Source organism: Fistularia commersonii, chromosome 13, assembly GCF_037954325.1.
Source record: "Fistularia commersonii isolate RoL2024-O1a breed Wild chromosome 13, RoL_Fcom_v1.0, whole genome shotgun sequence".
NCBI lineage: Eukaryota > Metazoa > Chordata > Actinopteri > Syngnathiformes > Fistulariidae > Fistularia > Fistularia commersonii.
This window is the reverse complement of record NC_141296.1, coordinates 9,540,765-9,557,046: the sequence shown is the minus strand read 5'-3', so window position 1 is coordinate 9,557,046 and position 16,282 is coordinate 9,540,765. Positions and strand designations below refer to the sequence as shown.

Genomic DNA, 16,282 nt, shown 5'->3' with positions numbered 1-16,282 from the left:
CTAATCTTCTTATGATTTATGTGGCAGGGAAAGTGTGGAATTAACTGGGCCTCAGAACACATTGATTACTGACATGGTTAATTGGCTAAACCCACTGGTACACTGAGACAAGCTTATTGGAAATGTCAAATCAAGCGGCTTATTTGCATTGGTGATGTATGGTGTCTCTTCAGTTTCTGCCCCAGGCAGCATATACTGTCGCACATACCAGGACGATCCTTGTACCTCTTCATTGAATTTGAAACTAGCCGTCTGGATTACTGATGTTTCGGCATGCAATGGAGATGCAATTAACTCAAAGTTATAGGGAAGATCTAGCTTGCAATGTAAAAGATGGAAAAATATTGGGTTAAGATTTGTCATGCTGAGTAAGGCATAAAAACAAATAGTAATTCGAAATACAATTATCAGGTAGTGTTTCAAACTGAGAGGGACGTTTCAGGAAGAAAACATTTCACAATACATATTTCTTCAGGTCCCAAGAAAATTGAAAATAAAGAAAGATAAGATAAGATAAGATAAGATAAGATAAGATAAGATAAGATAAGATAAGATAAGATAAGATAAGAATAACAGTAGTTTTGTGTTAAATATGGTTAAGTCATTGATTTGACAGCAGTCCGTACTTGAGTTATGACAAATTAGCTATGATTGCAAAATTAATGGCATTTCAAAACATTTTTAATGATACCTCTTGTGTACATGAAACCAAAAACTGAGCAATTATTGCATTTTTGAGATGAATTACAAAAGAGGGATCCCATTATTTGCATTATTTGTCCATCATGTTTTTTGTGCTGATTATGAACAGCAGCAACAGTATTATACATTTCCATTATTATAAAGAATGACTGGTGATTGGATAAATGACTTCCAAAATTGCTCTTCCCTGTGATGGGGGATGGGGGTGCTGCAGACTTTGTTGGGGGAGCTCCAGAACGAAAACCAACATCTTAATTTTATCAGGTAATTCAGTTTTCCTCCCTCCCTCCCTGTGCTTCCCATTCTCCAGCAGGTCGCAAATTAGAAGGCTTCCCATGTCTCTCCATTTTCTGACAAAGTTTACAACAGAATTGGACCTTAATCATCTCTGGAGCTTGAGATGACTTTGACGATTCTCAAACAAAATATCTGTGTCTTCACCGGCCTAGTTTTTGTTGAGAAAAACACCTTGATATTTGTATTGTCCCACCATGTAAGGGTTGTAACACTGGATGTTTCCTTGTGTAATGTGAGGTGAGGACCTGTGTAGGAATGCTAGTGTCTGTCTTGTCTTGATGGTGCTGATTTAAAACCAACCCAGCTATTAGATGATAACATCCTCTAATTCTGTGCTCTCTTCCCAACTTTTTTATTTCTTTCTTAACATTATGAACCTGGTAGAATACAGGACTGTCTCAGAAAATTAGAAAATTGTGATAAAGTTCTGTATCTTCTGTAATGAAATTAAAAAAGCAAAAATTACTTTTTCATGATATTCTAATATTTTGAGATAGGATTTTTGAGTTTTCTTAAGATGTAAGCCATAATCAGCAATATTAAAATAATAAAAGGCTTGCAATATTTTAGTTGATTTGTAATGAATCCAGAATGCATGACATTTTTGTTTTTGTAATTGCATTACAGAAGATAAAGAACTAAATCACAATATTCCAATTTTCTTAGACAGTCCTGCATATTAAAAACAATCACTTTACGAGGCCACATCCCCTTTATTATCTCTGAAGATGTTCTTTAACCTGCCCCTTTACCTCTTTTTTGACAGAACAACCAAGACAGAAACCCTTTTTTCATTCATTCGAGGGGCTTTATATCTTGGGGGTTGTGCACTGTTTTTTGTCATAGTACTGTATTTTTTGTGTTTTTTTTTTTACACTCTGAGGTGAATGTAATGATTGATACAATGTGTCAGGCTATGCATGTCCTCTCTATGTTCAATATGCAGCCCATTTCAGTCATTATCTTCAAAGTAGTCTTTTCACCTTCCTGCAAGCATGCTCTGACCATTTCCTCATATACCTTGTAGCTCCCTGTTGTTATTTACATCAGATAGGTAGATGGGCTGGAGACGCTACATGCAATGATTTGAACATCCGAGCATCGAGGGAGGGTTGAAGAAGTGTATACAGCAAAACCGCGATTTTATTGTCCCCAGTGTGGAATTGAACACAAGTGCTCAGGGCGGGGAGCATGGAAAGCAAGGAGAAATAGAGAAGAATAGAGTGCAGGTGTGATTTCTGCAGCTCTGACAGTGCAGTGTATTGCAGCTTTCAAATTAAGGCCATATCAGTAGATGGTGAATAAACACCCTTGTAATTACAAAAACAATAACAAAAAAAAAACCAACAAAGAAACAGAAAAACTTTTGTTCAGTTGACATTTGTCAACTAACGCTACTTTGAATGTAGGACTGAGTCTTTCATCGAATTTGTTACATTTTCATGTTCCAACTTGAACTTTGTGTGTTTGTGTGTGTGCGTGTAGTTTGTGTGAGAAAAAAAGAAATAGAAATTTTAAAAACTGGAACTAGGTTTGGAGATTTTTTTGCTTATGTGTCTGATATCTTTATATCTCACAATATCAAGCAAGTTATATATTCTCAAAAGTTGATTTTTTGAAGAATATTAGCAGAATATAGCTCTCCCAATTTACTCTATCAATTTGTATATTAATACTATTATATTTGTTCTGGTACCTGCTTCGTGGAAATACTTCTGTTACTTTTAAAAATGACCAATTCCCATCAATATCATCCTCATCATTACCATTTTTGGCAACGCCTGTATTAGAAAAAGACAGCTTAAAAAGGGAAAGCACATTGAATATTATTATTCACTGCATGATCTGTACATAAATATATACTCGAGGTACCATGAACTGTTCAACAAGCGCCCTAAATCATTCAGCAAATTAGCAATGGAAGTCAAACCATGTATCAAGATGTCTCTCCCAGTTCCTGTAGCGTAATCGACATAGTCATTGTAGACTACCAATGAAATAATTGGCAACCTGAGTCTGTGAAAAGGCATAAAGAAGGCTGTTCTTAAGGCTGCCTTTACCAAAACCAAATGGCCAGTGTTGAACAGTAGGAAAGTAGATAAGTAACAAAAGGCTCTATTATTTCTATCAACTTATATAATTAAAATGTTTGAAAGACTGCACTTAAAAATTGAAAAGGTCTTTCAAGTTCCTCAGACTTCTTTGAAGTGAGTTGTGGCATAAACCCAAGAGCTTCAACCTTTTTTAAAGGTATAGATTTTTTTATCTGCTTGGTATGTCACAGTGGGATTAAGATTGTTGAACCACATTCAGATCAGGAGAAAGGAGTTCCTACAAATAATCAACAAATGACACCAATGTCAACGCAGATGTCAGAAATGCTCTGAGAACAGAACACAGTCCTATATTGAATACCAACGTTAGCGGAACTCGATGCATGGACAAAGATGTAGGCACAATATGTAAATGTAAAGGAAGTGATGAATCCCCATTTCTAATTCTTCCACTTTAGAAAACAAGGATCTATGGCAGCATTGTGACTGCTATTAATGTACAATGATATCATGGCATTCTCATGTCATATCTGAAATCCTGGAAATTACAGTGGACATTTAAGAGTAACACAAACAAGTTTCAAATGGGATTCAGCGGAAGTACAATTCCTTTTCAAGACACTAATGTTAAAGTGAAGGCTGACACAGTTGGAAGAGATTTACACCTAGTCATATTCCCTGACAGCTCTCCGATGTCTGATTATATTTTTCTTTCCCTCTACCCACAGCTCTGTTAGAGGTCATACTTGCTGGCAGAGACTGCTTGGTGGCTGGAGACTCATGCTCGAGTGACGAGACTTGTAGCCCCCGTCTGCGGACATTGCGTCAGTGTGTTGCAGGCAATGGCAGTGTGAAACTTGGTCCGGGAGCAAGAAGCCAGTGTGCCAACGCGGTGTCAGCCCTGCTGTCCAGCCCCTTACATGGCTGTCAGTGTAAACGGGGCATGAAGAAGGAGAAGAATTGCCTGAGCATCTACTGGAGCCTCCATCAATCTGTCATACATGGTCAGTGGTGATGAGGAAAGCAGCATCAAGAATAATGGGAGGGCATCCCTCTATGGTTTGGTAAAACTGAAGTATCTGTGATTTAAGAAAATACCACTAGGAGACCATTATTTATTTTTCTTACGAGTCATGTGTCATGATGATACAACATTCAAACTGATGTTTCTTCCTTTAAGGACTCAACCTGGTTGAGCGTTTTCCTTATGAAACAGTGCAGAAGGATTATGACTATGTTCGCTTGGCTTCTATCACAGCAGGTAAATTCAGAAATTTTCATTCACCTTCCATTTATTTCATACCACTTTAAAATTTGAAAATGTTTGCCTGGTAGTATAACTCAGTCAAATACAACATATTCAGCTCAATGCGTACATTTGGACGTTTGCTATAAGAAAGTTGAGAAACGTTTTTCTCACTCAACACCATATTTTGATACATATAAGTTTAAAAAAAAAGATTTGGTAACTGTCCTGATATTAGACACATGAAAAGCAGCCAATGTCATGTAATCCTCCTCTATTTATTTCTTTTAATTAAAACTACGTGTTTCATAGATGATCTCAAAGACTTTTGTCTCAGAATAAATTTTGTTTTTTGCAGTCTTTTCTAATAGGGCCTTAATTTTTTTTTTTATTATGCACACTTTCATCTCGAGGATGACCTTTTATTCAAAGGACCGCATCTGAACTTTAAATAGTACTCTTTCAATGCAAGGCTACATATTAAAGCATCTTATTCAGGACAAAATTACCTGAAACTGTGTTGAATACACAGAGAGACTTATTTCTACAGTTGACATTGGTCCTTATTAATAAAAACACCAAAGCTGGCCGGCTTACAAACGCATTTCTTTTGACTGATACCTTTACTTGTTTTTGATCTCACCTCTATCCACAGACACCGATGTTGGCATGACAACTGTGAATCGGTGCCTGGATGCAGCAAAGGCTTGCAATGTGGATGACCTGTGCCAGAAGCGCCGCACAGAATATGTCTCCGCTTGTATAAAATCCACTGCCAAATCAGGCCTCTGCAACCGGGCTAAATGCAATAAGGCTCTACGTAGATTTTTTGACCGTGTACCCGCCGACTACACACATGAGTTGCTCTTTTGCCCCTGCACGGACACAGCCTGTGCAGAACGTCGGCGTCAAACAATTGTTCCCAGCTGCTCTTATGAAAGTGCAGAAAAGCCCAGCTGCATCACACAGATGCGGATCTGTGAGGCGGACTATGTGTGCAGGTGAGCTTCAATTAACTAGAAACATTTATGTTCATTCAGTATAAGTTTAGCAGTTATTTCGACAAGTATTTAACAATGTCATTCATGAACTCACACTGATGCGCTATCATATGACTACCTTGAAGCGGTACCACATAAGACAATAATTTTGCTTTGATTGCATGGTTATTGAGGTATTCTGGATAACATTTGAAGACGTTCAATGTTCAAACTTGAGTCCACAATGTTCAGCATTATTACTTTTTTCAGGCCAAATAAACAGCCATTCAATCAACAAAATGACCCACTGTTTTAGCCTGAAGCTGTCTACCACCATTGCTTAGAACACCCCAGAGAGTCTCTTGGAATAACATATTAAATATTTAGTACGGATAAAAAGCCAGATGGATCAGAGTTATCGCTCTTTGCAATCTCTGGTCATGGCCATTATTTTTCCACAGCCCCATTACACTCAGAGGGCTTTACTAATGATCCCAGGTCTAAGGGATGAAATGTATTACACTTTCTATCACGTTCACATTATAGTCCAGTACTTTCAATCTTCACCACTGCTGCCAATTTTTCTATAGGTCAGAGGGACATACTCTTACTTAAATCACTGACAAGTAATGGAAAAAATACCGATACCAGGAAACTAACATATCCGCTAACCCATAACCTCTTCTTCTTTAGGTCTCGTCTGGCCCAGTTTCAATATGATTGTGAACCCTCTGAAATGCCCACCAGTGGCTGCAAGCAAGGGAACTATGGAGCCTGTCTTCTTGCCTACACAGGGCTCATAGGTAGGTGCACAACAGAAATAATCCGTAGCGAGAAAATATAGAGAAGAAAAAAATACATGTGAAAGAAGAGGGAACCATAAGGTGGGTTTAATGGCTTATGGAAGACTTGGGAGAAGGAAACCATAATGAGGGATGGATTTGTTTCATGACAGTTTGAAAAAGAGAAGGACTCTCTCTTTTCAGCACTTTGAAATGAGGAGTAACATTAACGTAATGCATTTAACGAGCCTTGAATGGTGGCCCTCAGTGCAAACACAAACTTGGCATTTCATTTATTTTCATTCCTTTTCTTGAAATACCACATTACTTTGTACGGAGAAAAAGAGAGAGAGAGAGAGAGAGAGAAACTTAAGGCCAGACTCTGACTTCTAAAACTAAAATGTGAGTGCTTCTGATCATCAGTTTTACAAACTGAGTCAAGGGGTATGAAAATGAAATATGGCGTTTAAGAAGGAAAGCGCAAAAACTAAGGAATCAAATGAGTAGATTAATGATTGTTATAGATTTACGCTTTGTGTGCTTTCATTACAGGAAGTACAATAACTCCAAACTACATTGACAACTCTACATCCAGTGTTGCTCCATGGTGTTCCTGCACAGCCAGTGGGAATCAGAAAAAGGAATGCGATGATTTCCTGAGATACTTCATTGACAACAGCTGTCTCAGTCAGTGTATTCTCAATGTCTTCTACTATTGAATGTTTTGATTTCAGTTTCTGAGTTTGACGTCGGATCGGCATAGAGGTGTTTACAGAGTGTGAATAGGAAGGGAAAAAAACTAGGACTTTCAGGCTTTTGCATTCATCTTCTTCCGAGTGATTCAAAATTATATTGATATTAACTTTGACTTGTTTTGGTGACAGGTCATTCAAATATTTTTTTTTAATTAATCAATTATTTTTTTTTATTTCTACATGATACTGGAAAAAGATTTGAAAGCAAGATTAGATAGACACTATGAATAGTAACACCATAAATAACACCACTAAATCAAAAACAAACTAAAAAACCTCCAGCAACATTGACACAATACCTCATCACTTCTGTTTTGGGGACACTTTGTCAAAAAAGTCTGTCAAAAAAATGTCAAAATGCTCAAAAAGAATGACAACATTACAAGGCAATTCATGTTTTCCCTTCCCTTCATCTTTTGGGATCGTGTGCAGCTTTGAATGACAGGAATTAGTATGTTCTTACAAATATAAGGAAACTGGCATACACCCCCACCATTAGAAAAGGGAAAAAACACTTGAAATGTCTTATGTTTATACTCTGGGTAATGAGATGCTGAGGTTAAATTAAAAATAATTATTGGTTTTAGTGAGTATTTTCAAAAGTGTTTCCCCTATTGCTCTCAAGATAAAAATTATCTTTATGGTAAAATGGGGCCAATAGCCATAATATACCAAATGTTGCAAAATATGATTTTAAATATAATGTGATCAATTATTGCCATTCAAAAATAAGTTTTAATTGTCACTCACATTCCTTGACACATAGTTACTGTACCAATATATGTTGTTTCACTTCAAAAAATATACAGCACATGTTCTATTTTGCTGGCTAAACTGCAAAGAAACCAACAGATGCGCGCCATCAAAAAGGAGGAAGAGTCCCAGCAGGAGAAGAGTATAACAGAACAAGACTGGAATTTTAAAAGTTACCTTAAAAATATTCCACTCAACAAACAGCTGGTGCACATAGCATGATTGCATGATTAAATTCTCGATTAAATACTTAAATGACATTCCCAAATCTGAGTAATTTGCGTTGACATCCTCCAGGGGACACCCACACAAGTTTGACATGTTGAAGGGGCAGAGCCATCCAAAACTGTTAAGGGCAGATGTTTCCCAGCATGCAGCAACTGCAAAAGAGCAACTTGCATTTCAATCAAAGATCCTCTGTTTTTTATTTACCAGCATCCTGTCTCCCTATGTTGGAGTTTTCTTTCTTGCTGTCTTTTTCCAATTAAATATCATTTGCTTATGCAGTTTTGTCTGTGCTTTCCTGCATCTAGTTTTAGTTTTAAAAACTGAAGATGATAGGTGTTAAGCTGATATTAAACAGACTTTTATCATTCGTGTCTGGTCTGTGAGGAACACATTCCACTACAAAGTCAAATTAATACTTATTTAGACAATGCAGAAGATGTTTTTGTCCCCTATACATATTGCTAAGATATAGTGCATGTATATATACCTGTTCATATATCAAAAGATAGTGTGTAGTGTCTGGTTTTCAGCTTTTCAAGAATACCTGGTTAAGGAGCATTACGGTCAAAGGACTTTTTCTGAACAGAATACTCACGGTTATTAAATTGTCATTTTATTACAATGTTGACTAGATTGGCTAATTGAATGATGTTTTAAATGATTAGGAAACAACAGGCAACTACAGTATCAGCTGCAGAGGCAATTTTGTGGTCTGTTATCAAGAAAACCATGAAGTCATATGAATGAGCACAAACCAACTAGCTTGCAATTTTTGTGACTTGAAAAAGAAAAAAAAAGAAAGAATAAAGAAAATAAGAAAAAAATTGATAATATTGAGAAAGATGCTGGATTTTTATCTTTCTTTTCGCCGTATTTCATTTTACTGTATTTTGCTAACCTCTGCTTTTGTTCAGTTACACAGACTGAATATTCCCATGCTGATTTTCACTTGCTTGCAAAAAGAATGCCTGCAGATCCCGGCTGTGGTAAATGAGAGTGGTCTCGAGCCTCCTGCTTAGAAAATATACAGAGAGAGGTCTCAGAGATGTTTGGCCGGTGCAAATGGTCTACGAGTTAATGAGGTCGATGTGGAGAGGCAGGTGCACTTCGGCTACTTGAAGGGAATACTGATGCTGTTTTCGTTTTTTCTGTATCTCTTCTCCCTGCCAATCAAAACTGAGCACTTCTGGCAAAGCAATAGACAATTCTGAGCTGGAGGCATTTCATGTGATTGAATAAGACATTATTCTGCTGGGGTTTAATAAACTTTTTCCACTCATGTCTCATAAATCAGGGAACGCCCTGATGGAATTTGGAAAAGAATCAGGCCTGCAGTCAACTCTCAGTCAATCCAGTACACCCAGCAGTGACCACAGCAGCAGAGAAAACAGGACCATTACTTCAAAACTAGAAACTATGGGGAGCTTTTTGGATACAAATATACCATCACAGGTGTGCAAATTTTCTTGTTGTTGCCAGTGTTTATGTCAGTGAGCTGTGAGTGATCAGTTTCTGTTGTAGTGACCATTACAAGAAAAGCTTTGAACCTGAAAAGTACTTTTTATTTTGTGTCTTGTTTATATTTGTGCATGTGTATGTGTATGTGCAGTAAAAATATTAAAGCATATGTAGATGTAGATTGATATAGTGATACTGTATCTAACTTTACTTGTTATCTTTTTAAGAGATTTCTCTCTTTTTAAGTGCTTGGAATATTGGGATATCAGTTTATTTTTCGACTACATTACTTCTTTGGATTATATTGAAAATGTAACACAATAGCTATAATGTTTTCTTGTTGCAAAACAATACTTCAATATTTCCAACAATATTCAATTTGTGTCTTTATAAGCAACATTTGGAGCAAGTTTTCGAGATAGTGAATGTAGCTCAATAAATCTCAAATGTTCATAATCAAATTAAAATAAACGTTCATCGGGATACCCTTTGTCTCCATTTGTACAGAGAATCCCCCAGTACTCATTAACCCAACAATATAATTTTAACTAACATGTAAAGATTGGTCATAAACTGATCTTTGTCTCCACCAGGCAATGGGGAATGATCTACCTGTGGTCCAGTCAACCCTGACATCCAACAACCTCCCAAACTCTGCCTCACTTCTCAGCCTAAAGGGTCAAGCTGTCATCTGCCTTCTGGTGCTGCATTTGCTGAAAAATGGGCACTAAAGATTTCAGAGACCCTGATGCGTACCAAGATGATATATAGGATGATGATGATTCAGTGCAGTTCATGGACCTATCTGCATACTTTTCCTCCTCAAATATGTACAGCAATTCTTCTATTTTTTTTTTTTTTGTCTGAGTGGTCCATGCCCACTTTCAAATGGAGATAGACTGAGCCAAATGGAAGCTAATATGTAAATTTGCGTATTATTGTTGCAAATAAGTTATGCCAAAATGAAGTGAAAGTAATGCTTTTGTGGACTAACCAAGCTCTCAGCTATTAAGTAGTATTAATATTCAAGTACATGTGACAATTTTGATGCAGAGATGTGTACATGTGTAAGTACATGTGAGAATTTATGTTATCAGCCACAGGTCTAATGTGAAATATTATGACTCAACATGCAGAGTGATTGGAAAGATGCTGAAGTATAAGAAACAGCACTCTTCTCAAGTGACTGAAAGAGGACCATGATTTCATATCAGTACTTGAATAGAGGAGAGACTCTATAGCTACATTTTAGTAAATCAACATGGACATAACCCCTAACTCTTCCAGCAGCACTATCCAGAGAGAGGAGACAAAACAGAACGTGTACCTAGACTTAATCATACGCTCCATCCAGATTGTTTCCAGTTGTTAATGTCTCTCACGTCACTTTGCTAATACTAATGCTACAGTAGCTGAAAACAGGTTATTTGTGTGAAAAAGAGATTATCGGTAAAGACATCCCCCTGGGCTATAAATACAATAGTCTGAAAATGAGTAACTCTATTGGCTGCTGTGCCATGTGTGTGTAAGCATAAAATCCTTTTTATTTCTCCTTGTGTACATGGACATTGCCTTGAGGGGTTATGAAGGCTATGAATGATCAAAAAATGACAGAAAAACATGACAAATATAAAACATTCTGTATTTTCTGTTCTGGGAACTTGCCGGTGATACTGAAAAGGGAATTGAAGGGCTGCAAATAAATGTCCTCTGATCACACTGTTTAAGAGAGCATTCCCTACTGAATAGATGCCCATATTTACATCAATAGGGTTTGAAGACAAAATCTTGCTTTTTTGTTTCAGACATTTTTCAGAACCAATCTGTCATACTGAATGTTCTGATTTCATTTATTTGTTTTGCGAAATCATTTGCATTTTGACTCCCTGATTCATTACATAAAGCGCTCCAATTCCAATGGGAACAATGTCAACTAAAGCCCTGCCAGCATCCATGTAGTTTTAATTGGTAATAAAAACACTCTATTATGTTTGATCAAATTAGAGGGGGCAGATATAATGAGACCCTAACAAATGCATTCTAACTTGAACGTAATCACAACAAAATCTGCCTTAAAGGCTGCTTTATGGCCAAAATAAATAATTCCAGGAATTGAAAAAATTCAGTGCTTTGTGACTTTGACTGGCATGGCTCAGTAGCACACTGGCACATTGCAACATTTGGCTGGCAAGGAAGAAGAAGAAGAAGAAGAAATCCCTTCATTTTGTCACATTCGGTTAAACTCAAATATCAGCAAAATGTCCTCTACATTTAACCTGCCACAAATAAAACATGAGCAGTGAGCAGCCATCAAGCAGAGCCCGGGGAGCAGTGAAGGGTGCAGTGTCTTGCTCAACATCACAAGCAGGCAAAGAGTAGCTCAGGAATCAAACTAGGAATGTACAGTTCCAAGATGACCTACCACCTGAACCTCGCTGCCCCAAAGACTGCAGAAGTAAGGATTCTAATCAATACCCCCAAGTTGCATCTATGGGCCGAACAGCAGCATATAGTGCCATACTCAAAAAATAAGAACCTACAGCAACCGTTTGAGTTTACATCAAAAGTATTCATTTTAATCAACTTTAAAACAATGCCGCTACCTCCATGAGATAAAATGGCAAAATCGGGAAAGCAAATAAATACACAAGTTAAATTATAAACAGATTCATACTTGAGTATACCCATTTTGAGCATCAAAACAAAAAATATCCATGTTTTAGGAGTTGTAATTCAACACTGACATGCAATGGTGACTCCTTTAATAATTTTTCTTGGGTGTATTTAAAAAAAATTCGGCATATATTTCAGCTGACATATCTTTGGGAAATGTATTACTTTTTGATATGCAGCAAAAGTCCAGTTAGTAATATGGGGTTTGAAATTATAAAATCATGTTAAAATATTAATCTGCATTTAATGAGATAAAACTGGATAGCTCTTTTAACTGGTTACTACAGAACAACTCATGCAGATCAAGAGCAGACATTTCAGTTCCCCTTCCCTAGTTTACATTCTCTTAAAAAAAGATATCCATTGAATTGATCATGTCAAAAATGCACCTGTACTATTTAAAGAAAAAAGGAAATAAAACACAGAACATGATTCTCAGGCAGTGCTCTGAGAGATGGTCGGGATGATACAAAAGTCTCTCCATGGCTCCTGAAGAGTGTCTTTACTCAGTATAGGGCCTAATCGGGCTTTGGTTGAGTAAACTTTGATCAAAAGTAAGTAAAAAAAAAAGGAAATAATTTCTTGCTGTGAATAAAAATGAAGCGAAGATTTCCAAACACAGCAGAACAAGAAGGACCTTTTCCCATTCTACAAAAGAAGAAGACCAACTGATTATATGTGGAATCTGCTATATATAATGAATGTGTACTCGAAACATAATCTGCCAAGTTGATTTACAGCAAAACAGATCAGTATCAGAGATACATTTTAATTTGCTTCTACAACATTAAAATAAGCAAGCATTTATAATCTGGTATCATAAGAATCATGTGAAATTATTGGAAAGGAAATTACCAAAGAAAACTACCCAAGCTACAAATATAGACAATGAATTTCAGTGTGGATGAGGATAACACTCACAACTCTGTGTCTTGCATAAGACTACAGGCATTTTTTGTATTTGTCACATCTTATATTTGTAGGAAGACTTAGTTGCCATGATTATGGTTGACTAACTGAAGATGGCATCTCTCTTATGTAATTATTTAATAAGTGCAGAGTCGAAAAAGACATTAGTGGTATCTCTGCAAACAACTGTATTTTCTGAAAAGTCGACCTACCCTTTTAAGGATAATGCTACATATTTACCAACAATTTCCCTGAGGAGCCAAGTGTTTACAGGCGGGACTTCAGAATCTAGAATAAACTCTTATGAAATATATTTAGCATAATTTTTTTTTCAAAATGGTAACAGAACACTTTTTTTAAATAATCATAATTTGAATGTTCATATTCCTCTTAATTATCTGATTATACATGTTAGGGTGTATTAGATATCATGTAGACTTTCAAGGGAGAAACATTTTTTTCATGTGTGATATCTAGACTGCAGAACAGAACAGTATTTTTTTTTTTGATGTGTGCCTCATACTCAGCATGACAAAAGCAAAATATTTTAATCAACAGGGACATTTGTAAAACATCTTATCAACTTGGCGTTTCATGGTGTGAAATGTTTATAACAGGCTGTGCCAATAACTGATATGTTTCAAAGAACTCAGCTTCAGATTTAATAAGACTTGTATTGTGATATCAAGCAACTAACATTGTTACATGGCCTAAAAAAGCAAAGCAAAACAAAACAAAACAAAATATCACTGTGCCATCATCTATTGCTTGTTTCTGTGCCTTATTCTCCACAGCTTATATAATGTGCTGTGCGTGTGTGTGTGTACATGTGTTACTGAAAAAACCTGAAAAAACACCAGGTAGTTCTTTTAAACAATGAAAAAGTGCTGCAACACTCGTGACTTACTGTGACATTAATCTCATTGGCCTCCTTCTATCATTCTATTATATCAATTTCATACACAGTGCAACTAGTTTGACTCCAGTAACTCCATCCTAAACATGAGTTATTTCCTATTTTCCACTCCTGGCAAAATTTGGAATCTGCAGCACACAATTAAAATGTTTAACTTTTGGCTGAGATAGAAACATATTTCCTCATCTTTTTGCAAAATGGACTTTCCCATGTTTACCATTAATTTTATGACAAATGTGTGACCTTGTTATAATCATGGCCCGCGATTTATTTTCCTTGCAGTTATAAAGTGGTGACAGTGGTAACAGTAGCTCAGGGACGTATCCCTCCAACATGTAGTGTATATGATTGTCTGCACACATCTGTGTTTATATAGAGGCTTGTCAAGTCAACCGTATGGGTGTGAAGTGAGTAGGCAGATGTCTGCAAACATCTGTTTTTGTGCCTGTAGTCTGTGTCCATGCATATCTGTGTCTAAACCAGTTTGTGCACAAGAGTTATATCTTCTAGTTTGCTGTCTGGCAGGAAGGAAATTCAAGGTACCCAAAATCCCATTCTGCATATATATGTAAGCGTATGTTTTTTTGTTGTTTTTTTTTACATCTGTCAGCTTGCATGTCAGCGCTTTGCTGAAAAATTTTAGGCTAACGTTGAATATCTTGTTCATGTCAGTGGGGATGGGGGGAGCAGCTGGACAGTAATGACTGCCAATCCTTAATAGGCCTGTACTCCCAATGGAGCCTCATGGGAACTCACTTGATTGTTTGATACTGGAAATCCTCCCTGCGGAGACAATTTTATGAACAAATGTCTTTCCTCTGGTGACACTTTTACAATTACTGCCACAGTATTTTACGCTGGGCCTGTTGACACTTTGTGTTCAGACACATGGTATTCATATATATAATTCAAAATTGAAAGGAAGCAAACTGTAGAGAAAAGGAGACAGGGTTTGCTTTTATTTAAAGGATTTTTGATTGTTGTAGGTGCGTGTGAAGCTTCATATTGGGTCCTTGGATTAAACGCGTTGCAACAGTAATAACAGTCTACATACTTTCGATCTATAGTCAATGACACCAGCCCAGGAAATGAAATTATATCAAGACATCCGGTTATAATTTAGGATGTCAAGAATGAATCAGAGAACATGAAAACAAAATGATGAAAGTATGGAGGAAAATAAATAAATTACAAGTGAAATCAAATCACCATTATTGTGGGACGCAATGAGGTTGATGACTACATAGTTGATAGCAGAAGAAAATGGCTAAATAAACCATACGCGGGTTTTTTTTTTCCCTTTTTTCTTCTTTTGATCTTTATTTGAAAAGGGAAATAACTGGCCTCTAATTGAACTCTTACAGTTATCAAGGACTGATGTTTCTCGGAGCAGGTGGGGAACAATTTTCTACATTTAAATCACCAGGGAGAATAAGTTCTTGAATTGCATCAGAAAACGTCTGCCTTTTGAGGTGTTGTGGTTGTACCTGTATGACTATAAATTTCAATGAACTTTTGTGATTCTTAAACTTTTCATGACCGTCCTTCTACAAAGAATTCATCTCCCAAGGAACCAAGCAGTTGTCATTGTGTGGCCTTGATGCCTAATTTCAAAATATCATGGAAAGGTTTCCGGTGGAAGACAAGTTACTTGCAAGCTTGACATGAAAATGTTTGCTGATAAAAGTAATCAGGGTTGATTATTGTTTTAACAGAAAAAACACAATGATATAGCTTGGACCCCATAACATTTGATAGCCAACAGCCAGAACTGTCAATGGCAAATATCATTATTCAAGTGGGCATTGAACTCTATATTATTCATTTCTGCAATCCATTGAAACTAACAACTACATTAAAATACACTAAAATTCTGAAACAAGAATCTACTGTCTTTTTTATTAGATAATGATGATGATAAATTAAGACTATTCACACCATAACAAGAGTAAGTCAGGCTGCTTTAAATGCTACATTTATTGTAATTCCAAAGCAGATAAAGAGTTATTTCGGTAACATACTGAAGTCATATTCTCCACCATTTACTGTCCATAAAATATAGATTTTTCTTTTTTTTTTTCTCAGAATCACTGTTGCTTCCATACAGACCCTGAAATATATATATATATATATATACATGAATTTTAAAGGACAATGTCAGTAATCTCCAGTAGGTACAAACATCCACCTAAAGTAGATGCAAGGATGAGCTGATCGATACTTTGTGACATTGCAAAACATCTTTACCTTCTCAACTCATGTCATTTCAGATTTTCACAAATGTCCAATAAGATTAAAAGGTGACATTAAATATCTGGTATTCGTGGGTGGTGTGGCGCAGGTTGTAGAGTGATTGTCCTTGGAAATGAACATTCCTGGTTTGATTCCCAGCTCCTCCTAGTGTTTTGGAGTGTTGTTGAGCAAGACACTGAACCCCTAACTGCTCCCCAGGCGCCGCTAGATGGCAGACAACTGCACATGGTTCATCCATGATGGGTTAAATGCAGAAAATGAATTTCCCGCAAGGAA

The 16,282-nt window shown here is 36.6% G+C and overlaps 1 protein-coding gene across 1 annotated transcript in view; it reads left to right on the top strand.

Annotated features, from left to right (window-relative positions):
- Window positions 1–15,595, top strand: part of gfra4b (GDNF family receptor alpha 4b) — a 39,495-nt gene extending 23,900 nt beyond the window's left edge. The window contains exons 2-8 of the mRNA XM_086158642.1: window positions 3,782–4,057; window positions 4,234–4,314; window positions 4,955–5,300; window positions 5,973–6,082; window positions 6,614–6,748; window positions 9,092–9,249; window positions 9,849–15,595. Coding sequence (XP_086014768.1) covers window positions 3,782–4,057; window positions 4,234–4,314; window positions 4,955–5,300; window positions 5,973–6,082; window positions 6,614–6,748; window positions 9,092–9,249; window positions 9,849–9,986 — 1,244 coding nt within the window. The 3' untranslated portion in view covers window positions 9,987–15,595. The remainder of the gene's footprint in view (window positions 1–3,781; window positions 4,058–4,233; window positions 4,315–4,954; window positions 5,301–5,972; window positions 6,083–6,613; window positions 6,749–9,091; window positions 9,250–9,848) is intronic.
- Window positions 15,596–16,282: the final 687 nt, after the last annotated feature.